This window comes from Melospiza georgiana, chromosome 14 (genome assembly GCF_028018845.1).
Source record: "Melospiza georgiana isolate bMelGeo1 chromosome 14, bMelGeo1.pri, whole genome shotgun sequence".
In the NCBI taxonomy this organism is placed as follows: Eukaryota; Metazoa; Chordata; class Aves; order Passeriformes; family Passerellidae; genus Melospiza; species Melospiza georgiana.
In genome coordinates, this window is record NC_080443.1 from 8,932,088 (window position 1) to 8,959,381 (window position 27,294).

Consider the following 27,294-nt stretch of genomic DNA (forward strand, 5'->3'; position numbering starts at 1 on the left):
AAGCAGGGTGGGAAATTTAAGAATTAAATCACAGCCTTTCAGAAATCTTTTTTCTTGCTGTAATAGTATTATATTTTTGTTTTGTGCAAAAAATGGTAAAATAGCTTGAAATGAGCAAAGTGTCAGCAGTGTACCAGCAGCCATGCCAGGTGCTATCACAGATCCAGCCTGGGGCACAGAGGGAGGATCTTGTCCCACACTGGGACAGCCCTACTGCATCACAAAGGGCGTCTGCAATGAGCTTTGCCCATGTCCAAAACAGCTGCAATTTAGTTTGTGATTGCAGTGAAGTCCCAGCAGCCAAGGAACCAATGCAGGCTGTTCAGCTCTGCTGCAGGGGATCCCTGATGGTGACCTGGGTACCTGCTGAGCCAAGGAGCACAAGGCAGCACCCTCCCTGTGCCATTACCTGCTGGCTCAGACACACATCCACACCCTGCAGGGCCACCTCAGACTGCACTGCTGCTGGCTCCCAAATGGCAGCCTCACAGGCTGGCTGGGAGACTGGAGCAGCACACTCAGTTCTGTTAACATGTACTGCTGTCATGAATTCAGAGCCAGCCAACTGAAACATTAATGATCTGGTAAACTACAGAAAGGAACCAGCTCACAGTGAGGTCTGCAGCACAATTGCTTGACTGTTTGGGATGATGAGCACCCATAATTCCTCAAGATTCCAGCAGGAGGTGAGGGCTTTTGCACTTTTTAAATTCAAGTTTATCATTAAGAATAAAAGTATAACAAGATACAAATCCCCATATTCAGCAGTCCAAATAATGAAAAATATGAAAGAAACATGCTATACTAGGAGAAAGTCACTAGCTGCAAAAATCATACAAAAAGGTTATTCAGATGAGCCACTACACTACCTGTAATTCTCAGAAATACTGCAGAGGTAACTTGCCACACCGATTCCACCACAGACACCACCAGCATTTCCAGCTGAAAAACCACCTCAGCTTTTCTCAAAGGTTTTCTAAGAAATCCTTTTTTCTCCTTTAGTAAGCCATGACTCATTGCCCTCTATAGCACAGACAGCTACCAGATACAGAACCTTAAGTGCCAGGAAAATGCTCCACTAGCTCAGGGAGAGTGTTTCAAGTGGAAGCTTCAAAACGGCCTCCAGAACCACACTCGTGTTCAAAGGAGGTGCTAGAGAGCACGGCTGTGGGAAATTTGGCAATGCAGAGTCACTGGCAGGAACATGGAGGTTAGTTTTGGCTCACAGGACATCCTCCACCCTGTAGTTTGCTTTGAACAGTTTTAATGAAAAACTCAAAGTGAGATTCAGCTAAAACCATCGGTTTTTATCTAACATTGGTTGAAAGCAAGATAAAAAAATTCTATTTCTGTATTTATAAGGTTGGAGAGGGTATACATTTCTCTTTAGAAGAGACTCTGTATTTTTAATTATCTTTGGAAGAGAAGGTAGTTGGGAGACCTATAATTCTCACTCCCATATGCATGTAGGCAACCAAAACAGCAATGTGGTGGAGGAAGGGGTGACTTAGTGAGAACATCATACACTGTACAAGTAAGCACATCTGTAGCACTGGGCAGCAGACAAGCCACTCCACTTTACTACTTCCAGAAGAAAAGTTAGTCACTCCTCCCACCTATTTGCAGCAGCATAGCAAGAAAATGCTGCTCTCTTCAGCCTGAATAGAAATTTATCTCAGACAAAAAATCTAAAGATGCCTCCAGCAGTGCTGAGGCCTAAATCATTATAGTCTTGCCTCTTGTACTGTGGAAAATCTCAAGCTTCAGCATGCAAGTGGAAGGTGAATGAGGTAAATCACAGGATGTCTTATTCTGACATGTGACAAGAGGAAGGAGACAGAAAACTCACTTGGGGATGGGGAGTAGGAATACAAGATAAGCAGGACAGCCAGCCTCCCCTTGAAAAGCATGCAAGTGAGCTGCCTGCCCCTCCAGGATCTCCAAACACTTTAAAGACAAGACGGAGGCCACTGGAATATTTTCCACCCAGAGGACCTTTGATTTAAAGGGAGGGTCCCCCACACCCTAAAAAACAAGAAATATCTTGCTAACTCAGACCACCAACATTTACTTCAAATTTTCTGCTCCCTGTAAAACCAGGGAACACATACTTAGCTTTACTCTTCCACAGACTACACTGAAAATGTCAGAAAACAGGACAAGCTAGCTTATAAATAATTGCAAAGCCCCTCCTGGAAAGGGCTGAGAGGGAGGTGGGATGAAAGCTTCCAGCCAGGAAAGCTGTGACTGCCAAGGAGCAGAACAGAATAAGGACAAGGACAGTGTGTGATATCCCAGCTCCATCTGTACACAGAAATGAAAGGCATTGAGGAAAATATCAGTGCAGCTTATGGCAGGCACTCCCAGGTGTGGGAAAATCCTCAGGGGAAAAGCACCATCAACAGAAAATACAGCAGACCTTATAAGAGACAGCTGACGTGGCAGATTCTACAAAAGCTTGTCTGCAGTATCTGAGCGTCTTTTGTTCCCTAGCCCCATTCTTTCACCTGGCAGCTCACAGATTAAAAGACCTGAGAGATGTTCCTGTCACAGAAGACTTTTCCTCAAAAGGCTCCTAAAAGGAGGAGGGACCAGGGTAATGCAGGGTCCACTACAGGGGATGCGTGGCAGTGGAAGCTTTACCCTTCTAATAACAACTCCCCTACTTTCCTGGAAATTCTCCCTAACCCTATCCCCTCGCTACCTGCAGAGTGATAACAAAGCCAACATTGTCCATCAAGTCGCAATCTGAAGTGACTCCGTTATTCTCAGGAGCTTTGTGTTCATTTTTTCAGCCTGGCATCCTAAGAAAACAAGGTTTATGTCATCATATTGCCTGTCGTATGTCTTAACTGTTTGTCCCTTCCTATTAACTTTTGAATCACACCATACTGGGGATACAGGGCTACGAGAAATTGAGTTTCTCAGATAGAAATTGAGTTTCTCTAAGATCAGTAAACCTGCCTTTGATTGGGTAGGGCAGAGACCCCAGTTCATGTCTCTGCTGAGAGAAAGGCTAAGAGCAGAGTCAGCACTTATCCCTGCTCTTGGGCCAGTCCCAGGCAATCAGCACACGTGTGTCACCCCACCAGACAGCACAGCCCATCTTGCTTCTTGTCCTGCTGGTAAGCAGGGGATGGGGAAGGGGGGATGAGAGTGCTCTGTGGGGAATGGGGTCGGGTGGAGGGCTGAGCTGGACTTCAGTGGAGAAACACATCATCACAAGTCTGGCCTCATACTCAAGAAAACTTATTTTCTCTGCCAAATTGCCTGTAACTTCATGACACATCATCAAGGACAAATGACAATATTTATCAAGTACTCGCTGAATCCAGAATGTAGCTACACACAAAAGAGCAACCAGTTAGAGAATTCATCCATTAGATTTGTTACAGCAACTTTTTCTTCTTTTTTGCCTAAGCAATGGAAAAGTCATGTTGAAGTCAATTTATTTCCTAATGTCACCACTTTCTAGGTCTGCACAATTAATGCAGGGTTTCTTGAAACAAGTAGAAAGCGTGTGATGAATCAAATGTGAGCACTCGGGAAACAGCACTCCCACAAGACCACAAGGCTTGGCTGTGGAGTCAGTTTGTGACATTGGTTACAAGCACTATACACCCCAAGTGTGCTCTGCAGAGGCATTTTTCTGTATCTACTGACCAAACTATCCATTTTAAAGGAAAAGTGAAGGAACAAAAAAAAGTCCCTTTTTCTGTTGTAGCACCACATGGTAAATTTCATTCGTCCCATCCCAACTGCTTCTAGTGACAGTGGAGTGTTTGTCTGAATTTTTAACAGATGTTTCTAAGTACTCTTGTCCACTTCTCCCTCCTGAGGATTTCTGCAGTGGGATAGCTCTAGATAGTAATACAAGCAATGCTTGTAAGAGGCTCTGGGGATAAATCTGTAGACACTGCATCTCGGATGGGTGTGGGTATGGGTCCAAGCCTTATGAAACTTTGTAAATATTCTCTGAAGAATAGCAAGCTGGACTGACCCTGCCTGCAGATGTTTCTGAGCTTACCAGCCCCACAGTGAAAAGCAACACAGATAACTGCAACACTCCTGAAACAGCCCAAGAGCGAGACTTAAAGTGAAATTTATAAAAGCACGGGTATACTGGAGCAGAACAGAATAATGGAAAGGATGATGTGTGATGGTGTAACACAATTTCAATTCAAAATACCAAAGGTGCTTCAAAGGGGACCAGTTGGGGCTGAGGCAGAATTTCCCAGATGTCAGGTTGCCCTTGGGAACAAGCACACTGGATTCACTTGACAGGTGTGAAGGTACTCAGAAGTCAGTCAGAACACAAATTGCTTAAAAAAAAAAAATCTCTGCTTTGGTTTTTAAAGAAAGTGAGCATCTAGCGCTAACCCCTGGCAAGGAGGCAGTGACGTCTGCCTGAGTTTGTACACAGCCTGAAACAATCAGCTAAAGCATGCTCATGGCTGCTAGTTTACATTATCGAAATGGAACCAGAACTATTTAATTCTAAAATGAAATCTATTAAAGCTATTGTCAGTGTTTCACAGCAGCTGAAACAGTTTTTTTAAAAGGTCAGTCTACTAGCTAGAGAGTGAAAACAAGCGAGGCGGCTGTGCCAGCCCTTCAGACGCGGCTGCATCCTGCAGTCTGGTTTTGCATTCCCTTAAATGTCGGGCAAGGAGCAGCAGCGAGGTCCCGGCGGAGCCTGCCTGCCCTGCCAGCCACGGGGGACAGGGGGACAGGGGACAGTCAGGGGGCACTCCAGCAGGAGCCTCACCGCGCTGCACCCACGCCTTGCCAGGGACAGGAAGGGATGGCTGCAGAGGACATCACTTTTTTGTTCAACCCATTCAGTTTTGTGGCCACTGTGTCATTCACAACAATACCACAGCCCTCCCCCACATCCAGAAAACCCATAAAAACCCCAACCTAAGAACCACTTCCCCCACAAACAGCACAGCAGAGCCCCAAACACCCCCACAGCTAGCACAGGCCTAGCATTTGCTGTCATCTTCTGTATTGGGATTTCTGTTAACCCCTTTTGTAAGATCGTTTGACTCGATTTCAAAATTCCTCATTCTGAAAAACACTTGTTAAATATTGGCCCTGACTGCTGCACAAAGTGATAGCTTGGTAGTCATAATCCACAAGATATATTTAGCCTCACAAACTCATCATCAATGGATCTTGAAAGCATTGTAGCCAACCGACTGGAAACCACATGCAATACAAACACATAATAGAACTTTTAATGTGCAAAGAGACTAAACAAAAAGATCCTTGACCTTCTTGCTTTCCCTTGCATACCATTATCCCCAGTGAGACAGCAAATGGAATGACGTGGAGAGCAACAGCTACCAACAAGCAACTTTGGAAGCCAATTTCTACAGTAGTTAAGCAGTTAATGACGTTAATCAGAATGATAACTTATTAAATTCTATATTTATGCAAATAGCATTTTGGCATATCGTACAGAGACCTGAGTAGCAGAGCTTGCCAGGGAAAGGTCCCAACATCTTTTCTGTTTACCATTTTGGGGTTTTTAATACCATGTAAAAGCATTTGCGATGGTCAGTACATCAGACAAACCACATTTAAATAAAATGCTACAGTCACAAATTAATATCCATTATTCCACATAGATTAATGAACAAACTGTTGAATTCTTAACCTTTATGAAGCAGAGATTCATCTCTGCAGCCACATCGAATCTCTGCCATTATCTTTTTAACAAGAGACTTTTCTTATAGACCTTCCTAAAACAGGCAACAATTATTGAACAAAGAAAATAACAGGTAGCCCTTCCTGTCTCTGTGCTACAGTAGCTAGGGAATATATGACACAAAAATATAAAGTAACAGAGTAGTTTATGACTGATATGAAAGGACATTATCCATGTGTAATGAGATGAATCAGAAAAACTGCAGTTCAGGGTAGGCAGAATTTACAGTAATCTTAGTTTTATAAAATCAGTGTGGAAAACTTATTGCTTTCCAAGAGAAATAGCTGGGAACTTCTTGATTCTGGGTTGTGTTTAAATTGAACACGGATGGAAGAAGCAGGAGATTGGACAAACAGCTACAAATTGCACTTTTAATTGCTTTCAAGATGTCAAAAAGAACACCAAGATGTGCTTATGCATTTAGTTTTCCCTTTGCTTGATTCTGTTGTTTAGAAGAATTAAATTCTGCACAGATTTTACCCATTCATTCAGTTCCTTCCCTATCTTGAGGAAAATGAGGTGAGAATCACTTCTGCAAGATGTTGTGTAAAATGAGTAATTCACGAATAGAAATTGTACCTCTGTTTTGAAAATCAATAATATTGCTTACACACAAGCCCTAATTGTTGATTTATTTATGTAAATATCTTGGTATCTGGGTACCTTTTCTTTGTTTGTGCAAACCTCACAACACAATGTTCAAATATCTCAGGAAAAAATAATTGCCTTTTTTCTCCCCTTTGGGTACAAATTTCTATGTTTTAAATGAATGTGCAAGTTTCCTGTTGCTGCATGAAGCCTTCATTTCAAAACATCAACTAATTCTAGGTTTAATTAAAACAGAATGTTTTATATCACAAACACTTTTTTTTACAGCACATATCTTCTTCACCTTAATGTGATTGCTGCCTATTAAGAGAAGAATAATTTTTAAAAATTAATTTAATGAAATAATTCAAAGTTTTACAGCAACTCACTTTATAGAGGGAACTTATGCAAGCACCGAAGCCTTTCCAGAGAAAACAGGATTCTCCACACCTCCCTCTGGCTTTTCTCCCTACTGAATGCCGTGGCCTTCACTCAACCAAAGGAAATGAAAGACAGACTGAGACAACAGCATCACGTGGGTGAAGGTCAGATTGATTTTCAGCTGTGTGGTGCTGTTTTATCACCCTCAGGACAAAAGTTAAGCCCTTCATTGTTTTTCATGTCTGCTTTAACAGAGCAACTTTTTTTTCCCCCTGAAATTTTGGTTGGGGTCCATACCACTAGACTTATCAAGGATAGCCTAATTTAAAACATTTGTGAAGTTCTTCCATCCTCACAGTAAAATCCAGAGCAGCCCACATACCACAAAATTTCCATGGGTTTCCTCTACTCCCTGTGTACAAACAGTGGCTCCTTCAAACTACGGAGCTTTCTGCAGTGACATTGGCTGACAGCAAAAGCAGAGTGGGATGCAGCTGCTGGCTGTTTTCAATGATCCTGGGCACAGCAGAAGAGCAGTTGCTATCTCAAAAGGGGCAAGTTCACAAATTGTTTTTTCTCCCTATCCTCCCTTCCTTTCCTCTCCTCTCTGCTCAGAGAGGCCAAGCTCTCAGAGAGCAGAGCCTCCCGCCTGTCACTCGGCAATCCAGACATGCACAGCCAATTACTGGGGCAGCCTCTGGAAAAACAGGGAGTTTTGCTAACTCTGATTGCACTTTTTCCAACTCCAGTGCCACTTACAAAAATCACAGTCTCCCAACTTGCTGTTAAGAATTGGCTTTCCTCATTTCTCTTCTAATTGAGAGAGATTCTCCCCAAAGTAATGATGTTATTTTCAATAGTCAATTTTAGCTAGTCATGTCTTGAAATTTGAACTGATTAACCTAAAATGAGGCATTTTGTACATCACAGATACATATATGCATACCTAGTTATCAAAAGAAAGCATCTTCCCTCCCATTTCCAGTTTTCTGGCAGACAAAAACTCACTATTCTCTCATTTAAGCTATGAGACAAAATCCTACTCTGTTTCCTTTTGTTTTAAATGTTGGGTTGAATTTGTCTTATTTTGTGAGAAGAGGGCAACAGGATCATGACTGCCTCCTAAAGATAACAGTCTGTCCTCCATAAAAAGCAAGGAATACTATCTGCTTCATTTAGATGTACCAGAGGCCTGGTCCAAGTCAAACCCTGTCACACTCAATACCGTTGGAACTCCTTGGAATACAGTTCCTACATGAAACAGCTCTTGTAAAACAATCCATGACAAGTGTCTGTAAGAGAGGAAAGAGCTGTGAAGGGCTGTAAGGTGACATCAAGCAGCTACCCAGGTTGGATCTGGAGGAGGTCTGAATGCAAATTAAATCATTTTCTGGGTTTTGTGAACAAAGATTTGGGTAGCACATGTGTTTAGTTCATCTGAACCTAGCTGGGTCTGCCTCTGAAGCAGCACATGGAGCAGTGTGATTTCTCCCAGCACCCCAGGGTGATCTGCCAGTCCTCACAGGATGGTTCAAGGAAGGCTCTGCACATGCACAGAGCTCTAAGGAAGAGCCAGCACTGGACAATGGACAAGAGAGCAACTGCAGCTGAGAGTCCAGGAGAAACCAGTAACACAGCAGAGTGTCACCTAAATGGATAAACTGTGAAAAACTGTTACATGTGAGGCTGGGAAAGGGCCAATGCCAGCACAACAACAGAGAGAAGACTGCTGGGAACAAGATGCAAAATGGGACAGTCCAGAAAGGAGCAAGCAGGGAAAAAGCCTTCAAGGAGGGACCACAGGGACACATGCACAGGCAACAGGGAGAGGAAAGGACAGAGAGAAGCCACTCCAAGCACACAGCCAGAACACACAAAAGCACATTTCCAAATGGTGCAGATACAGATCACAAGCTACTACCATAAATAACTGTCTTAGATGCATGTTGGATTTTTGGCTGGTTTGGGCTTGGTTGGTTGCTATGGTTGATTGATGAAGATTGAATAATGTACTTCAAACCTGCTTACACTACTCTTGGAGTCCAATAAATTACCTCTATACAGTTTTGCTCAAAGAAAATAAACACAGGTGTGTGTATTTATATTTCTGTAGACTGCAAGTTCATAAAGGAAATTAACTCTACTTCTGTCTTTCCAAATTTCCTAATGAATAATTAGTAGATGTAGATTTCTAAAATGACCATTTAGTATAAATTATATCAAATCTCATTTATTTTAAGAGATATCATTAAGTACAAAGTCTGCATGAGTGAACTGAGTTCACTGTAGAGGAAGTGACTGGGAATTATGTTCAAAAATCTATTCAAATGTTTAATGTAACAGATTCCCTGGAGAAGAGAAAAGCAATGGGTTTCTTCAGCCTTTCCTTATGTCCTCCTCAGCAAGTGCAACAGTAATTGAATAGCAACAAAAAGAGGAGCCAAAAAGTCTTTCATTACTATGGCTGAGAATGATTTTCAAGGAAGCCTAAGGAAGAGATGGACCCAGACACCAAAAAAATAATGCTTTCAAGAGGAAGTTCACTCCCACCATTACTCATGTCACCAGCAACAAAACCCACCTGGATTAAAGACCTTGGCTCTTCCACCAATTTCATGCATGTCATTAGGCAAATCGGTGCAGCCACAGTAATTTTCATCCAAAATAACTCAGGGTATTAATGGGGAAGGTCTTGAGTTCTCCCCCAAATACTGACCTCTCGTTCCCCTCATGTTGGCATAAAGCTTGTGCAGCTCCATAGGGCACCAGATCTGGGAGATGCACAGACTAAAAATCAATCCCTTTAATTGTCAGCAATGTCAGCTCCCAAAGACAACACAAACCTTTTACCAGCATAAGGCAGGAGATGGAAGGGAGGAAGGAAGCAGTCCAGTAGCAGTCAAAACTTAAGCCAAATTAGAATGACAACTTTTTAATTTTGTGATGATTACCAATTTTTAGGAAGGGGAACAATTGTCAGGAAGGGGTTGTAAGAATGTTTAAAGATTACAAAGTGCCTAAATGCCCTACAAAGTATTTAGCATGAACAGACCAAGTGCCTTGAAAATGCCAAATCAATTTTTCATTAGCTAAGACAATGAAAACTGCTTGTAATAAGCAAGATGCTTGAATAACATTACCTATATTTAATTTACTTAAATTTCTAGTGAGTATATTTTAAACTGAATATGAAATTATAACATTTACCCTACTATTAAAAGCACCTATTAAAATTACTTACACGAAACAGCATTCAAAATGTACACGCTTGCTGCCAAAGCTTTGAATGAAGTCAGAAGCTGCTTGGACCTCTGATGGAGGTCCTCTGATGTGCAAGCCCAGCTTGGAGAGCAACAGCCTCTCCAGCAGGTGCAGAGAAAATATTTCCCTTATTCAGTTTACTGGAGTGGTTCAGCCCAATACGCGGTTTGTTGAGAACAGAGGAACCGCTTGGCAGACGATCCCTGGTTTGCTTCTTGCCAGCCCACAGCAAAGGAAGGCGTGAGACCCCACGGAGCACCCAGGCACGCGGCTGAGGGTGTCCCGGGAGGACTCGTACCTGCCTGGGTCCCTGCTGCTCCCACCAGGCAAGGTCCCGGAGCCCACGGTGCCGGCCGGGCCCACGCTGGATGCTCCAGCCCGCGCTCCGCACCCAGGGCCCACGCTGGATGCTCCAGCAGGCGCTCCCAAAGCCAGCCAGCTGAAGAGGACCAACCCATGCTGGCACGTTTCCCTAAAGCCAGCCGGCACCAGGGGGTGGAGGCTGCTTTCTGGCTTCCCCAAGCCTGGAGCACAGTTAATAACATGCCAGCTGTATCTGCAGACAAGCCAAGTTTAATGAGGCTACAACAAAAGCATTCAAATATGCACTACAGAACTTCTGTGGGGATTTTTTCTAGAGCTTGTTTTTAAAAAATGAAAGATAGGAATTCTTGACAATGTTTGTACACACACTTCCTTCGTTTTTAATTGATTTCGTTTTAATTATATGCCGCAAATTCAAAGAAATCAACATTAGAAAGACTTGTTTAATCCTACTACTTCCAACAGCAAAATTATGCTGTGTGATGAGTGCTTGAAATGCACTGCTGGTTGCTTTTTTCTTAATAAACATTGAAGTCTTAATTGTTTTTCCCCTACATGGCCAGACACCATCTTTCTGTCTGCCAGGCCTTCACACTAGGACAAGTCCTCACCTCCTGCTAAGGAGCCAGGACAGACACACCAACGTGTCCTCATCTCTGGCACAAGTGATGGAGGAGATAGCTGACCCCATCACTCTCCCACCAGCCCTCTCTCACCACATCCCTCTTACTCCAAGCCACGGTACATAAAGTATCAACAAGAAGATTGCAAACAGGGGCTTAGAGACAGGAGGGAGCAGCAAAAGAAGCCTGCTTGGGCATGAGGGGATGGAGAAGGTGGGAAAGGGGCAATTGCTCACTGTCTCTTTCACCAGAAGAACCAGAGAGTATCAAATGAAAGCAGGTGACAAAAGTGAAGTGAACAAAAGGTGCTTTTCCCCAATGTGTAGTTGAACTCTGGATTCCCACCACAGGAAAAGCTAACTGCACTTCAAAATGGAAATTCATGGAAGAAGAGTGTCTGAATAATTTAAATAAAAAGCACCACAAAGTGCTTAGATAAGTTTGTTGACAGCTAGGAAAACATTCTGGGGAAACAGCATGATGAGATCATGAGGCTGGCTCAGTATAGCCATCCTTACATGAAGAGTACTTACACAATTGTCTGCAATGGGACAGGGGAGGAAATCAGGAAAAAACCCCAAACTCTCAGTGCATGTCTTTTTCACTGCTTACATGTGCAGTCTGAAGATCTCAATGGCTCTGAATCTGCCAAGGCTGTTGATATGGCCATCAGTTTTGTCCCTCAACAACCCACAGGAAGGCAATGCATGCCCTTCAGCAAAATCCTACCCAGAAATAATCCATGCTCTTGTCCATCTGAGACAGGACAACCCCAGTACATCCTCCATTCAGCTCTCTAAGGCTTTATTAAAGGCCCCTTTGTAACAAGCACATATCTATTGTAGTCTCCAGGCTATCCTCACTGCAGTTCTGAATTGAGTTTCATATACTGAGTTTTGTCTACAACCCTCTGAATGCTGGGACCTGCTTATGGCAAACAGGGATCCTCCTTCCTGTAGGCACAGCTGCTCTTGTAGCTCTCACCAGGCTCCAGCCTACGAAGGAACTCTTTCCACGGAAACCCCTCCCTCCCTTTTTTTTTTTTTTTTTTTTTTTATAAAACCCATTCATTATTTACTTAGATTTCTGTATGCTGTGAAACAAACCCGCCCTATGCAGACCCCCACACACCTCCCTCTGCTGTAACATGGCAATGGATTTCCCTTGCAAACAGAAATTTGAAGAAAGAGGAGAAGGGGAGGTGGAACTCCAGCACTTGTGGTGTCCCAGAATTGCTGCATGAGCCTGAGCTGGTGCAGGGGAGCAGGCTCCCCTGGGCAGGCTCCAGCTCCCCAGTGCAGCTCCTGCTGCACACAGGAGCCCCATGGCCAGCACCCAGCACAGCTCCTGCTTCACAGCATTTGGGGTGCCGCGGTCCGTGTGCATCCCGTGTGCAGCGAAGAGAAGAGACCGGCTCCTCAGCCAGCCAGGGCAACCTGTCCGAGATCCCCAAAGGACACCTTTCCTTTTAGAAACATGCACCCACTTTCTCTTTTATCCACTTCCACGCATACCTGTGCTTACTTTGCAGACTACTTTTTGAACTAGATAAAAGCAGATAAAAGAACTCAATTAAAGTAGTAAGAATGAAACAGTCCCTTGCCAATACAAGCAGGCTAACTTGTCAGCCTCTGCTCCTCACTGGGCCATATGTTTAAAAATGACAAGGAAAATGGTCTTCCTGGGTGAAAAACATATGCTGCTTGAGGAAAGACATCATCGTGGCTAAGAAATTTTGTGCAGCCTCAGAATGCACAGACAGGCCATCAGTGACTGCTGGCTGCGTGGGGGCTGAGAAAGGGGTGGGGAGAGCTCATTCCCTCCCTCCTGCCAGGGGTTTTGGTAACGTGCAACCAAGCCGGCCGCAGCGGCGCTGGCAGCGCTCCTATCTGCACACACAGTGCCTGGTGCTGCCTCCCCCGCCACCATCCCCAGGGGCTGGCACAAAGGTGGCCGTGGTGATTTGCAGGGATGGCGCCCGGCGCACTGGCACTCTCTTATCAGCGAGCACACTGCCCAGCCCGCGCACGGAGCTGCCGTGGGCTCCCGCCCTGGGACACCCTCTGTGAGCAAACCCCCAGCTGGGTGTTTACGGCGAGCAGGCATTGTTTGAATTCACGTGTCCCCCCACCATAAATCCTTACAGGCATTGGCATGCCTGCAGAATCCAGGAGAGATGGAGAAAAGAGAGCTGAGGCTCGGCCCCACTGGCGCCAAGGGGCTGAGCGCAGGGTGGCATGCCCAGGCTCTCACCTACCTTTGCCTGTGGATGACCCTCTGGTCTGAGGGGTGGGCAGCGCTGTCAGGGAGCACAACACTCAGCACCACTTTGTCAGACACACCACACAGCACACACTACACTGAACTGAAGCACATTTGCCACGTGCCGGGGCAGAGCCAGCGCTGGTGCCTCAGCACGGGATGCGCTGTGAAACCTCGGCATGGCCGGGGCTGCTGTAGGCCCTGTTTGACATGAGATTTGCAGCTGTGCTTCTGTTTGTCTTCAGCTCCCATTCAGATGTGGGAATGTGCTTTATGTTCTGCACAATAAATACATATTTCACTGAGCACCGGCACAGCAAGCCAGTCAGCACAGCTCCTTATCAGCGCACTGATTTTCTGGCATGTGCAAGCAGAAGTCCTTGAAAAAGGCTCTTTTCAGGCTGGCTGGGAAGCTCCAGGTAAATTCAAATATCACCTGTGGGGTGACAGCAGTGAGGGGAGCCAGACCTCAGACCACCCAGCCATGTGTACCCCTGAAACAGTGGCATTTCAGAGCTCTCAGCAAGGAGGGCACAAATACCGACTGCAGGGAGATGTGCAGCACCTGGGCACTGTGGCCAGGGTGGCTGAGGAGCCCTGGGGAGCCCTGTGCTCTCCCTGCACCTGGAGAGGGGACATCTGTGACAAACTAAGGACAGGAGCCTGCACTTGAAGCCCTCCAAGTGATTGACAATAAAAACACTGCCCCGGTGCCCATTTTCAGATCTGGACAGCAAGAACTGAGGACTCCAGGGAAAATCCATGTTTTTACAGTTTGTGATACTATTGAGCTTTTCTGGTGCCAATTTTAAAACACTGCTATGACCTCTGGAAAGAGGAGAAACTGCATTTCAGCACAACAATGCAGAAAAGAACAAAAAAAGGAAACTTGTTATTTTTTTAAGCTTGAAACACTAGTCAGGTTAAGAGAAAAGAGCAGAATTCTGGCAAGGACAAGAGCACTCAGACTGAACCACAACACAGTAATTAGGGCCAGTAGGTCATTAGACACACAGCTGTATAAACTAGGTGTATAATTAAGTTTCCACACTGCTTTTTCACAACTGTATTTCAGTTTCTTTTGTAGAGGACAATCAGTAATTCATTAATTTAAGGATGTAACAAAAGCAGCAGCAAAATGAGAGAAAAAGGACTAATTTGCCAATCAGGTGCAAACAAAGATTACAATTTTGGGAAGGGCTAGTTTTGGAAATGCACATAAGACATCTCTCTTTGTCAGTGGGAAGTAAAAAATGCCACCTGACAAAAACATTTATGAGACATTGTCACTTGTTGACAAGCTGCTGTATATGTGTTTCTGGATAAGCATCCCACAAATGGGGTTGCATGGCAATTAGAATTCTTGTAGCAGGTGAAATAAAAGAAAATGCAAAATTATACACTAGCATGAAACAGTTACAGTACCTTGTTTCAAAGGTAAGCCTACAAGTTATAGGGCATTTAAAAGAAGCAACTGCAAGACTTTAATTATAAACTAGTTCCTACCGTACAGTAGTTTAGAAAAATCAGCTGCTTCCAAGCTGGCAATATCCATATATAGCTCTGCTGCTGTTTGAAACAGACAACCTGTAAAGTTATCAACAACAGAAAGGACCTCATGAAATGCTCAGAGACCCAGCCAAAACCTACTTCTGTCCGCTTCACTGATGTGCTAATTTGCTTTAAAACCTCTACATGCACTTGAGAATCTGAAGAAACAACTTCACCTGAGACTATTCTGATCCATGGAAGGAAAGGGGTGGAGGAAGCAAAACACAATAAAATACTGGAGCTAAACCCAGATTAATGCAGGATTAAACACACAAGCCAAATGACAAAGCTTGTGACTTTTTAGCCACTTTTTGTCAGACAACAAACCACCTGGCACCAGCCACCAGACAGTGATCTATCACAGAATAGTTTCTTGATGTAGGGAGCCTCTGGTGCTTGTTGTAGGACACAGTAAGTTGTAAATCCACATGTAGTTCTTTACTCTTGTCACTAATGCTGTAAGATAGCATCATGCTACACCTATACTATAACAGCAGCATGCAAAAACTCATAAAAAAGGCTGCACATGATGCCAATGGCAATTACTTAGCCCTCTCTATTTAGGGGATATGAGATACTAGCGAGTTTTAAAGTAATTTTAAAAGCTTAACACATTCAGTGTATACACTAGGTGTTTTTATTTGTTCTCAGAGTATTTTTCAAGATGCTGCTGTGAAAGGAAACAGTTTAAGGCACTGTTTGCAGGACTGCTGCAGGAGTGCTCAATTGTGGGGGCAAGCTGGGAAACAAGAGAAGATATAAGCCAGTAAGGAATTGTGATGTTCTTTTGGTACAAGCTGCCCCCATTTAGGCCCTTTTCAGATCCCTGTAGACACTGGGAACCTACAACCTGCAATCACAGACATCAGTCATGAGCAAAAGGTATAAAAGGCACCTAATTCTGTCAGGAGAACATCTCTACAACACTGACATCAAAAGGAATGCCATGCACCTATGCTGCCAGAGATGTCTAGATTTCATCAGTGTTTTGTCCTCAAAGAAACAAGTCTGAAATACATGAAAAAGCAAGGAGGGGAATGGCTGTTTGTTACTTCCTTACATGTCAAAGCAGCTGTGTTCAAACTGTATTATAACTTCAGCACGCTGTAATGAATTTCTAAGGGATTCCAGTGAAATAGATGGTTTATCCTGTTCTTTGGAGTGATCTCTTGTAATCCTGCAACACTCCTGAGCTACAATACCTTCCTAACTTCAGTATCCCAAAGGAAGTCATTAGTTATGTTGTATTATCAGCCTGGTGATATTATCACTACAAATATTACCTGTATTGATCTGGAGCCATGTAGACATGACTGAAAGCCCTGCTTCAGATTAAGACATGAAAATCTAGCTTGCCAAGAGGTCAGGCACTGCATTACACCCTCAGGTGAGTAAGGCAGGTATCACAGGGAAAAGGAGTGCAGGGTAACTAAGGACACAGACAAAGAGCTCTTCTTGTAGGGTAAAATCTTTAAATTCAACACACTTTCTAAGGAGGTCTTATGTTTTCACCCAGGTGGTGCAAGTCTTTTTAGATGAACTGAACAAAGACAAACATTTTGCATGCTTTCCTCAAAAATCCTCATGATTGTCAGACCATGTCATCAAACTGGTCTATCTGAAAGGGTTGTTTTTTCCCCAAGGTAAGGTATGTGAATATCAAGCAATATTCCAGATTGTCTTCATGGAAACATTCTCATTCCAAAATATATGAGTGCAATCTTCCTATTTACTTTAAATCACTTCAGGACACTAGATTAAACTAAATAGAAAACAGACACTCTAGTTCTGGAACAAGGATTATCCTCACATGGAGACAATTAGCACTTATTTCACATATAGTTATATGGTGCCTTTTTGGGACAAAATGTCTTTGTAAATCATCCACACATGTGAAGAGATTAAAAGAAGACAAAATTACCTGCAATCAAGAATAGCAAATGGGAATACTGAAAAATTACTTTGATATATCCCTAAAAATATAATTTATATTTCTTAGTCTCACTAAGAGAATACTACACTGAGGATAAAAAAAAACCTGAGGTGTGAAAACACTGACTGAATTTACATTAACAGAATCTCTAGGTTGCTATGTTTTAATGCAGATTTGCCTCTGGAAAAGAACTGCTCCTTTTGATAGCACTGCTGTCACCTGTCATAACCTTACATTCCTGCTCTGGAGTCCCTGTCAGCAGTGCCCGCTGCCCTCTGCCATTGTGCCATTACAGCTGTTTGGGGACACACAGGGAACCAGACCCAAGCAGACATTTGGGCTAAAAAGAGCCTCCTTTTGTGGGGCTCAGCCCCAGCAGCCGTCCCAGCACAAGTGAGGAGAGCGGGCAGTGATGGAGCAGCGGCCGCCCAGGGCGATTCTTCCTTGGAAAGGAGCAGTGGCCACATGGGCTGTGCCCTTTGCCTTCCCGTTGGGAAAACAAGGAGTTTTCTGAATAGAAAGTTACATCTTCTTGCTTACTCCCCTGCAGCAGAGTGCCATGTGCAGAAGTCTCAGGCCAGTTGCTGTGGTTCTCAGCTGGCTGGGAAATTACCCTGCAAGAAGTGGCCTTTCGATTTTATGCACTTTCAAGTTTGCAGCCTGTGCGGGGCTTAAATGAGAGTGCAGAGCAAGAAGCCCTGGGGGCAGGCTTAGGACTGCAATCCCTACCCTACTGCAAGCATGGGAAAAGCCCCAACATCCCTCTGTCCTTCCTCCCAGCAAGCAGATGGGAAAAAGAGCAGGGAGTCTTCCCCTCTGCAAGCCAGAGTGAGACAAGAGAGGGTGCTCTTGGGGTGGGAGTCAGACCAAGCCAAAGCCTCCTCCTGACCCTTCCTCCCTTGCTGTATTCCATCTCCTGTATTTTTTTTTTTCCTGATCATTTTACTTATGCCCAAAAAGGAGAGCAGAAAACATAGACTAATTACAAAACAAATTAAGTGTCCAGGAGGAATATGCACTCAGGGGAAAAATGATGGGATACTGCTGCACCAGAGGAGAAGCTAACCACTAACCCTTCTGCCTTCTGCCAGCCTTGACCTACCCATCTGCCATAACAGCAACTGCCTAAAAATAATTTAGATGAGTGTGGAGGAAGATGTGATGGCAGAGTATTCAACTCTGGGAAGGTGAAAGATAAGAATCCCTGATTTAAATACATATGAACATATTCTGCACTCTCCCTCCTAAGATTTTATTTAATCTTTGGTAAAATCTGCAAAGCTTTTTCCTACCCCTGTAAATCGGCTTAGCGTGCTTGGCTGAGTACCTGCTGCTACTGCTGGCCATGCAGAGGCAGCCCTGGAAAAGCAAGGTATGTTGCAATTGTTCACACCAGTGCTCTGAGCTTGTTCTTACTTTACAGAAAGTAAAATCAAGATCAGCGTAGGCTGATGCCATCCTCACTTCCATAAAATTCAAAAGGCAATGTAATAATAACCTAGGGAGAATGCTGTATTTTTAGGGTGGGATTACAGAAATCGCACTATGAATTTTAATCTCAGAAATCATCATGTTCTTTTAGGGGTTCAGAGGCCCTTTTTCCTGGGAGTTTTGCACACTTCAGTCATTTAACTTTTTTAATCTTACTACATTTGGAGAGAGAGAGAAAAATACCTGCCTAAACTTCTAGCATTAAAAAACCCCACAACATTTTTGTCTAACGTTATTACTGACATATTCCAATTGGAAAGCTGTTGCTTTTATTTTAATTTTATTAAAGGAGTGAACAAAGGCTACCCAAGGCACCACAATAAAATTACATTAACTGTAAAATTACATTATTAATTCTTTAATCTCACTTGAGGCCTCAAGCTGTTGCTATGTCCAATTACCCAGCTAACCACCTGTCAGAACTGTAAAGCTAGTTTAACATTACCTCCAGGACAGTTGTGTGCCCTGTGTTCAGTCAGGTCTGCCAGTGAATCGAAGTCCTGCTGACAGTTATCGCAGGTGTAAATTGACTCATCCTCCATGTCTTCATCTTCCTCATTTCTCTCTTCCTGGCTCGTCACACTGTTCCTCTCTTCCAGGGCCCGGCTGTCCTTCGCTTCACTCTCCAGCTCTCCTCCCAGGCCACCTGCCAACAGCAAGAACATCTCTAAGTTTGAAAGGTCTGAAAAATAAGAGCTTTAAGAAGGATGTTGCGCTTATTAAGATACATTTAATTACAGTCGCTCTCACATTATTCCCGACACCTTTCATTATATTAATGTGGTTTTTATATCATGTGGTGCAACAATTCTCAACTGTATTCTCTGCTGCTTAGTGCGAATCCTGCAAACACTCTCTCCTAATCTTCTCTGGTGGGTGTATAGCAGGAGTCTCTAACTCTGTCATATAAAGTTGTTAGTGTTTTATCACTTAACCAGATTCTCAAAGCTTTAAAAATTGGCAAGATTAATTACAGCCCGCAAAGAAAAGGCATGTGCTGAATTTTAATTCTCAGTGCTCTCCTCTTCCCACCGCCCCCAAGCCCCAATATTAGTAACAACAAGTGAAAAAGATGCTCTAGCTGAATATCCCAAAGCACACACGTACCCCAGGACATGAGAGGTCTTGCTGAACTAATGAGAGGCACTTGGTTGGGCAGATGAGCCTGACATTGTGCTGACCTAGCTGAGAGCAGATACAGTACATCTGACCTTCAGGTCCCTCCAATATTTTTTATCTTGGTCTGTGGCCAGTGTGGGCTAGCACATGCATATTTGCCAAACCCCCCCAGGTTTTTATCTGCATTTGTGCACAGGGAGACCGAACTCTCTGACAACTCCAGAAACTCTCCAGTGTGGGGGGCCGAGCACCACAGGGCTGTGCAGGTGGCAGCTCCACACAGGGGGCAGCTGGCTCTCCACTGGCCATGGCAGGAGGGGGGGGGTGGCAGGACAGCTGCTCACTCCCCCCAGGACAGTGGCACCCTCAGTGGCCTTGGTGAGGGATAAGCTTGCAGCCACATCCTCCCGCCTCCAGGACACCCCCTTAACCACAGTGGACACCCAGATGTGCCTAAAGCCAGTCCATGCAGCACTGCAGACAACCCTTGCTTGGGCTCTCTGGAGAGGCCATGGAGCTGAAAATTCCCTTCTAAGCCCCTGCTGCCCTCTCAGCAGGGAAAGCATCCATTATGGACACTAGCCATGGTGGCCAGGCTTTGGTGACCAGCTGAAACAGATCTGCCTCTTCTTCACACAGGTTGCCTAACAGAGGTGATACAGCCCCAGGTGCTACACCTGCACTATTTCACTTGCCTCCACAAGAACTCATGCTCTTAATACACCCTGTCAGTATGATGGGAACACTTAGGAAGTCATTCAGAAAGTGAAACAGAACCACAGACTCTGCCAGCAGAAGAGATCCTCACACACTGGCTGACCCCAAAAGCCCAGGAGCTGCTCTCAGCCAGGTAGGAGGGAGATGCCACCCTGATGGTTTGGGATGCATTTGGGTTTTAAGCCATTAAGGAAGGACCAGCAAACAGAGGGATGAATTGTTTCTAAAATCAGATCAGCGCCAAAAAGATTAAGGACAACTAATGCTGAGAACATGAAGCAAAGCTGAAAATAAAATTTATTAAAGACAAAACCTGGTTACCACAAGCACTGCAATTCAGACACACATGGCTAGAGCTCTGCTACCACTATCCAGCCAGAGCACATTTCATACCATCTTCTGCTCTGCACAGACTAACATAAATCAACTGGTGTAAAACACTCTGCAGCTTTCCATGGAGCACTCGTAACATGACGTGCCCTTCCAATTGCAATGGAAATATCAAAAATCAGAGCCTGCGTTGGTGTGTGCCTCCCTCCTAGCAGTTAACTGATCTGCACATTTTCAGATTCTTTTACTGCTAAATTATACATACCTTTCTACTACAAAATTTCCATTAAGGGCAAGATATAATATTCATCTTACCAAATCAGATATGCTACTTGCACAGCAGTAATGAATTTAAGGATTTAGCTATAAAAAGTATCACTCACTAAGCACTCCATATTGTAAGTCATCATCTATACTATGTTTATTCAATAAAATGCCACTAACTGAACCTCATGCTTTATAGACTCTTCCTTAAATAAAAATGTCATGTAATGAAAAAAAACCACAATTCTGGTTCTCTTATATTACTACTTCACCAAATACTAAGTCACTTTTAGACCTATGCCAGCTTTGCTTTATTTCACACATAATTTAATGTATATATTCAAATTATCACTTACATTTTGTCATATTTACTTGGCACACCTTTATACAGTGTCTCATTCCAGACAACTATCACAAACATTTTAGCTCATTCAATCTTTTTAAAGCCTATGTCCTGCAGACTTGATAGTTAATAAATCAGAATGCCAACTCTCCAGTTTTATGACAGAAACCTACAAAAAGAGTCCAAGCACATAAATGTAACCTAAAGAATTGGCACCTGCGTCCACGCTGCCTGCTGACAAAGGCCTCAGGGAAGCACTTCTGAACTGACTATGCCACAACCTGAAGAAGCAAGGTTTTAGGCAACTTTGGGCAGCTTTAAGGGACCTTCATTAATATTTTCAGCAGAAATTCTGTCTTTTGAGAGTTAACCTAAAGACCAGCTGATCTGCTGAGTACACTGTGACAAATTCATCCTTGGTTTTACTCCAATACTTCGTGACTACACCAGGGATAAAGCTGCTCGACCGAGTCCAACAATAACAAATAATTTAGCACACTGCTTTAGGAAAAGTAAATTGTACAATGTGAGATAAGAAAATAGATTCCCCACTGCAAAGCAAAATTCCAGAAACATTTTTTAATTCCCTGTTGAATGGGAAATCTGATCCTCTAGGCAACTTCTCAAAAGTGTCGTTGCTTGACAGAGCTGTATGTCAAATAACACAAGACTGAAGCTTGCAGAAATTATTTAGCAAATGCAACACTGCTTTACAATGGGATTTTTTTCTGGTTTTGGCAAGTTGAAGGAACTGTACATGTCTGCCACACCTCGGTGTTACTGTCCTTCAAACAAAATGGTCCTCAGATTCCTCTGCTGGGAGCTGCACACTGTGTGCTCGCCTTGCTATTACCAAACAGTGCTGAGAAAAATCTCTGGTGTTTCTAGGGTTTCTGACCTTTGTCTCTGCTCTTCTGAGCACAGGCTGCCAGCAGGGTGTGTGGGGTGCGGGCCGCCCTGGGGAGACGCTCGCTCCTTGCCCAGGGGAGCCCAGCAGGCAGGCAGTGATGGGAATGGGTGGTCCAGCCAGCAAGGAAAAGCTTCAAACGCAGCCCAGCTGCTCCCACAATGAGCTCAGTTTCCCTGATGAGGACAGCAGGCCACGAGCATTCCTCGGGAACTGGTTTCTGCAGAGCTCTGCTGTAGCAGTTCACAAATTTAACCTGCAGTTTTCCTGCTGGCAGGAACTGCAGGAGAACCTTGCCTGTGGGTGCAAGCACACTGCCGGAGGGGTTTGGGTCACCACAGGAGGCCAAGGTGCTGCTGGCACCACAAGCAGGGGTGGCTTTGGAGCTGGGGCTGGCTCTGAGGGGACATGTCTGTGCACCACCAAGCAAAGGGGCTTCTTGGTTGCCAGAGCCAACAGGTCTTTGCAGCCTCCAAAAATCTGTAGCCTTGTGGCATCAAGCACAGATAGATATATTTACTGCCACAGCTAATTTTTAAGATTCCATTTTTAAGCCTTGGATTTTAGTGAGCCTAATTCAAACTACAGTAAGCAGTTTCTATCTAGATTGCTTAAACATTTTACAATAACCACAGTTATCAACCTGGAGGAATTTGTGCACCAAACACCACTGTGAGGACAGCACAGCACCACAGGCACACAGCTCACACTGCTGTGGTGTGCTCAGCACAAGGCTGCAGGCAAATGCCAGCAGAAGGGAACTGCAGGCAGTACCAGGATAAATGATCAGGATAAATGATCACTGATCAGTTCCAAAGATGGGGTAACACTTCAGTGTTATGAGTAATTTTTAAGTGACCCTGCCATATCTAATGATGGTTCTAACAATCTTCTTTTATGAGTAAGAGAAGATACCATTTGAGAAGTCAGTCTTAAAAGTATACCTCACTACCCAAAATGTCAGGAAATGGGGTAGGGGGGCTTTTTTGTTTTTCTTCCCCCCCCCCTCCCCTTTTTCCCCTGTAGCACAGTGGAAGGTCTGCAGGGCTTTACACAAGAAGAATATTTTACCCTATGACCTAAACAATCTGGCCAACAGTCAGGAATATGTTATTCTAATTGCCACTAAAGTTAATGTTGTTAATGACCCTTGGTTTTTCTATACAAGCCAGTTTATGCTCTAGAAAGTTACTATTTCAAAGGAGACATAAGCAAGAACTGGGAGTGTTCCTGCCTGACCTGGTGGTCCAAGGAATGTGGCAAACTTGGCAAAGCTGAAAAAGTGAATTCCCAAAGGCCCAGTTTGAAAGTTGCAGTCAGTAGAAGTGCCTTCTGAGCTGTGTTCAAAACAGCTCTGTTACAGGAACAACGTGCTCCTAAAGCCAAATATTTGAAAACAGATTACATGTACCATGTTCAGCTCAAGAGCAGATTTCCCTTGCTTCAGTCAGCCTGGGACAGACAGCCCTGCCACCAGGCTAGGACAGACAGCCCTGCCACCAGGCTGGGACTGTGCTTAGAGCTCAGCATGGCACAGCCTCAGCCCAGGACCACAGGGACAGCCCAGCCATGAGAGGCACAGCAAAATGCTTTGGGGCTTTGCTTAGTGGGGCAGGACTGAAGGCAGAGCAAGGCCAGAGCCAGACTGGAAAGATGCTGATGCCTACCTACAATTTCCACTGAAACACTTGGAAATGGGTAACACCTTGCAACACATAGGCCAGAAAAATTGAAAAGAAACCAACCTCAGCTTAGTTTTTTTATCTGTGGAATCAATTATGGACAGTTTAAATTTTTTATTCTGTCAACACAATACAGGGTAGGCAAGCCTTTCTGTCTTTGTGCCAGTAAATTTTCTGGGGCTTTTCTCTTTTTTTTTTTTTTTTTTTTTTTTTTTTTTTTCTTTTTTTTTTTTTTTTTTTTTTTGAAGCTTGTGGATTTTTGAAGCTGGGATTTATTTTAAATCTAGGGCTGCTCTTAGGAACATGCTATTTAGTGCAGGGTCATGCCTGGCCTTAAATAGGTCCAATTATGGGGTCTCCATGAAGAAACAGGCACCCACTGAAGCAGTGCTAGATGCATTTTCTATCCCAGAAACTTTGCCACACAGAGCTACGGCTGCAAAGTGACACTCTGTAAAGCACCACATAAACATCTACACCACATGGACATGCACTGCCCAGGTCTGGCTGCTGGAAGGAAAAATGTAAAATGAAGAGCAGAAAAGAGGCATCTCTTTGCTCCTCACCTTGGTCCCAACAAAAACAAACAAAGGACTGTGGTTATTTCTAGAAGTTTTCCTGAGATGCAGGACAAGTGACAAAAGTACTGAATAAACAAAAGCTAATTGCTGGAGGAGTGATGGGTGCTGGCAAACAACTGACACCTCCTGGGGCTTGGCAGAGCCCTGCAGTGCCCACCCAGGGGCGCAGCCTTCCTGCCCTGCGGCCACAGGGCTACCCCAGCAAGACAAAAGGAAAGGAAATTTCATCCATAATTAGGAAGTGAGAACAAAAGAGACAAATGACTTAAAGGAAAAGCCTAATCTAAACGTTCGTTAGTGAATGTTTTGCTCAGTGTCAAATGCCAAATCAGTGTGGGGGAGGTTTCTACTTTTATGTGGTTTAGTATTTAGTATTGTCTTTAGCTCTGTAACATAGAAAGAGAGTGCAAAGTTCTCTGTACTTGTGAGCAAAGAATGAAAAAATGCCAAAAAGTCACCAGTGTTTCAGTAATTAAATCACAAACAAACTTAAACAAATCTTCATTGTAGGATGAAGTCTTGCCTTTGCTGGGTAGTCCCATTCTGTGACTCCTCAACATTTCAAAGAATGTCCTTTTTAAACACTTTCTATTTTGAACACAGATATGTGTGTGTGCTAGCTCTCAAAGGGCCAGGGCCCTCCTGTGAGCTGCTGTAACCTCTACAACCATACCCACACAAAGCTGCCAAAAATCTGCTCTGGCCAAGCAAACCAGGTCAGAAAGCGTGGACTGCACCCCAGCCCCAGGACCAGGAATCAAAGGCAGCTCATTCCACACATCAAACCATCACTACGTGCATCAAAGGCAAGCGGGTTTGGTCCTCCATCATGCAGTGCAGCATACCACTTTCACAGGGTGTCAAACCACATGTGGTAAAGAAAAAAGGTGCCTAGCTGATAAACAAAGAGCCAGAAAGGAATAATGCATGGAACACCACAGTATATTCATGCAATGGTAAATCACAGGGGACGACTACACGACAGGGCAAGCGAGCAAAGTGCAGGCACACAATCCTGCTGACACTCAGCTGCCCTGCAATGCTCCTCTCAGGCTGAAGAGATCCACACATCAGATCTTGTCTTCCCTCAACAAGAGGAAAAAACAATCATAATACCAAAAAAATTATTTGGTCCAGCATGTAGTTAATGGTGTTGGCCTCCTAAGACTTACAACTTAATAAAATTGATCTCACGGCAGTACTGTAATGAAGAACAGTAGGATAAGGCTACCCTCGAACCATGAAAATTGCATATTGTTACCTCCCCGTGCCCTCCTAGGGCTGTGGCCGCTGCAGCCCCTGTGAGCTGTCATTTGTCTGCCTCTGACAGCAGCTCCCACCAACAGGCAGCAACAGTGGCTGCAAGAGCTTCTTTTGGAAAGGCAAGGGAAGAGGGAGAGTGTTCAGTGCTGGGTGTCTCTGCATAATAACCCATGGGATAAAGCACAGATTACACCAGTAATACTGTTTTATGTGAAGGGTGTTAAGAATAAAATACACAAAAGTCAGATGTTTTAGGAAGCACACATGATAACATTTCATATCAGAGCCTTATTACATTCCAGTTTGTATTAAATCATAATAATTTCTAAGTAAATGGAAAGTTCTCAGCATTCTTCAATTTGGCAAAGAAAAACTAATTTAGTAGGGTACAGCATCTCCTTCTATATCTGCTGGTACCCACACTCTTGGAGAAAGGGGTTCCAAGCACCCCAGGAATAACTGGTGCCAGCAGCAGCACTGCACCTGCTCCTGCTGGCCCTGCACCACTCACAGAACTGGAGCTGACAGCCCTGCACATCCCACAGCTGCCTCTCTGCAGCCTTCTTTTAGCTTACTTACACCAACACTTCTCAGGGAAAATGTCCATCTTTCTTCAGACAGGATGCAATTTCCTCAATTAGCAGCAGTTTAAGAAAACCTCAAGTGTCTACCTGGAGTTTAAAGGCATGGAAAGTGGCAGGAACATGAAGCAGAGGACTGGCAGCTCATTGCACTTTCCTTTGCTGTAGCAGTCACAGGTATCACACACATAAACCTCTTGCCCTACAGTGCCTTGCTTCCACCTGAGCCCACCTCCATCTCCACATTGTTATCTCTGCTGTAGAGATACACCATAATCTGGTTAGAGATATGTATGCATGGTGTAAGTGCCCTGTTTGTCCAGTGAAAGCAAGACTCTGCCATCGTTGCCTCCATGCAAATCCAGCCTGGCTGCAGGGCTGTGTGGAGCATCTCCCTGAAGGATGTTTGTTTGTCCAGCCAGTCCTGGCTCCAGCCCTCTAGAACAGTGTAACCATGTACACCCAGCATCTGAAACCTACTGGCTTTGCTCAGTCAATGATTCTTACACTCACACTCACACACACAAACTCACCCTACTACCCTGCTTTTCTTGGATCAAGACTTCCATTATATCCTTTAGTCAACATACTAGAGAAACCTTTTAATAAATGCTGTTAATTTTTTTATTGATCAAACTGTGAGCCATTTCATTTTCCATTATAGCAGAAATCTCCTATAGGAGCATTCAGATTGAGTTTCTTCATTCTGTCTCTAGAAGCATGTCACTTTTCATTATTGCTTAAAAATTAGAAAGCAGTTTCTCTGTTCTTTATGGCTTTTTTAAGTTTAGTTACTGAAGGGTTATTAAACTTGGAAAATATACAGACAGGCATAATGTGATGAATAAATTCCTCACTGTCTCTAACCAACTTTAACACTAGCATTTTTATAATTTTTTAGGTTTATTTTCACTGAAAGACTGCCTGTAATTATTACTCATGTTCTCCCCAAACACTTATGTTACTAAAGTGTGAAATGTCTTCTAACACAAAGACAGTTCTCTGGGAAGTAATTACGAAAATGCATTCAGGGGCAATAATTTTATATTAACTGTCAGCAGCATACATCTTCTGAAAAGGCACTTGTTATGAAGGAATTATTTGTGTGGAATTTGAAGGCACTGAAGGCAAAGGAAAATTGCAGAAACACATTAAACTGAAACTCCAGCTCCCTCATCAAGGGTCAGTTTATGTTTAAATCATTACTTTGAAGGCAACCCCACACCTTCCAGAGAGTCTATTAGAAAGACAATTTCAATTTATGTACAAATTGGACACAGTCTCCAGTTTTTGGAGTGAAACAATTTATATTCCCTTTTTAAGAAAATTTCTGAGCAGCTAATCGAAAGAGATATGTCTGAAAATTATGGACTTCTATTA

At 43.8% G+C, this 27,294-nt stretch overlaps 1 protein-coding gene across 6 annotated transcripts in view; it reads right to left on the reverse strand.

The window, feature by feature from the left end:
* The window catches only part of ZNF423 (zinc finger protein 423), a 282,454-nt gene that overhangs the window by 141,762 nt on the left and 113,398 nt on the right, over positions 1-27,294 (reverse strand). For 4 of the 6 annotated variants that reach the window (XM_058034263.1, XM_058034261.1, XM_058034267.1 and 1 more), the window contains 2 exons: positions 18,573-18,773; positions 14,659-14,739 (listed from right to left, as the gene is read on the reverse strand). In XM_058034263.1, coding sequence (XP_057890246.1) covers positions 14,659-14,739; positions 18,573-18,773 — 282 coding nt within the window. Of the gene's footprint in view, positions 1-14,658; positions 14,740-18,572; positions 18,774-18,877; positions 18,961-27,294 lie in introns of those variants that run through there. The other 2 variants (XM_058034266.1, XM_058034265.1) reach the window with 2 other exon arrangements.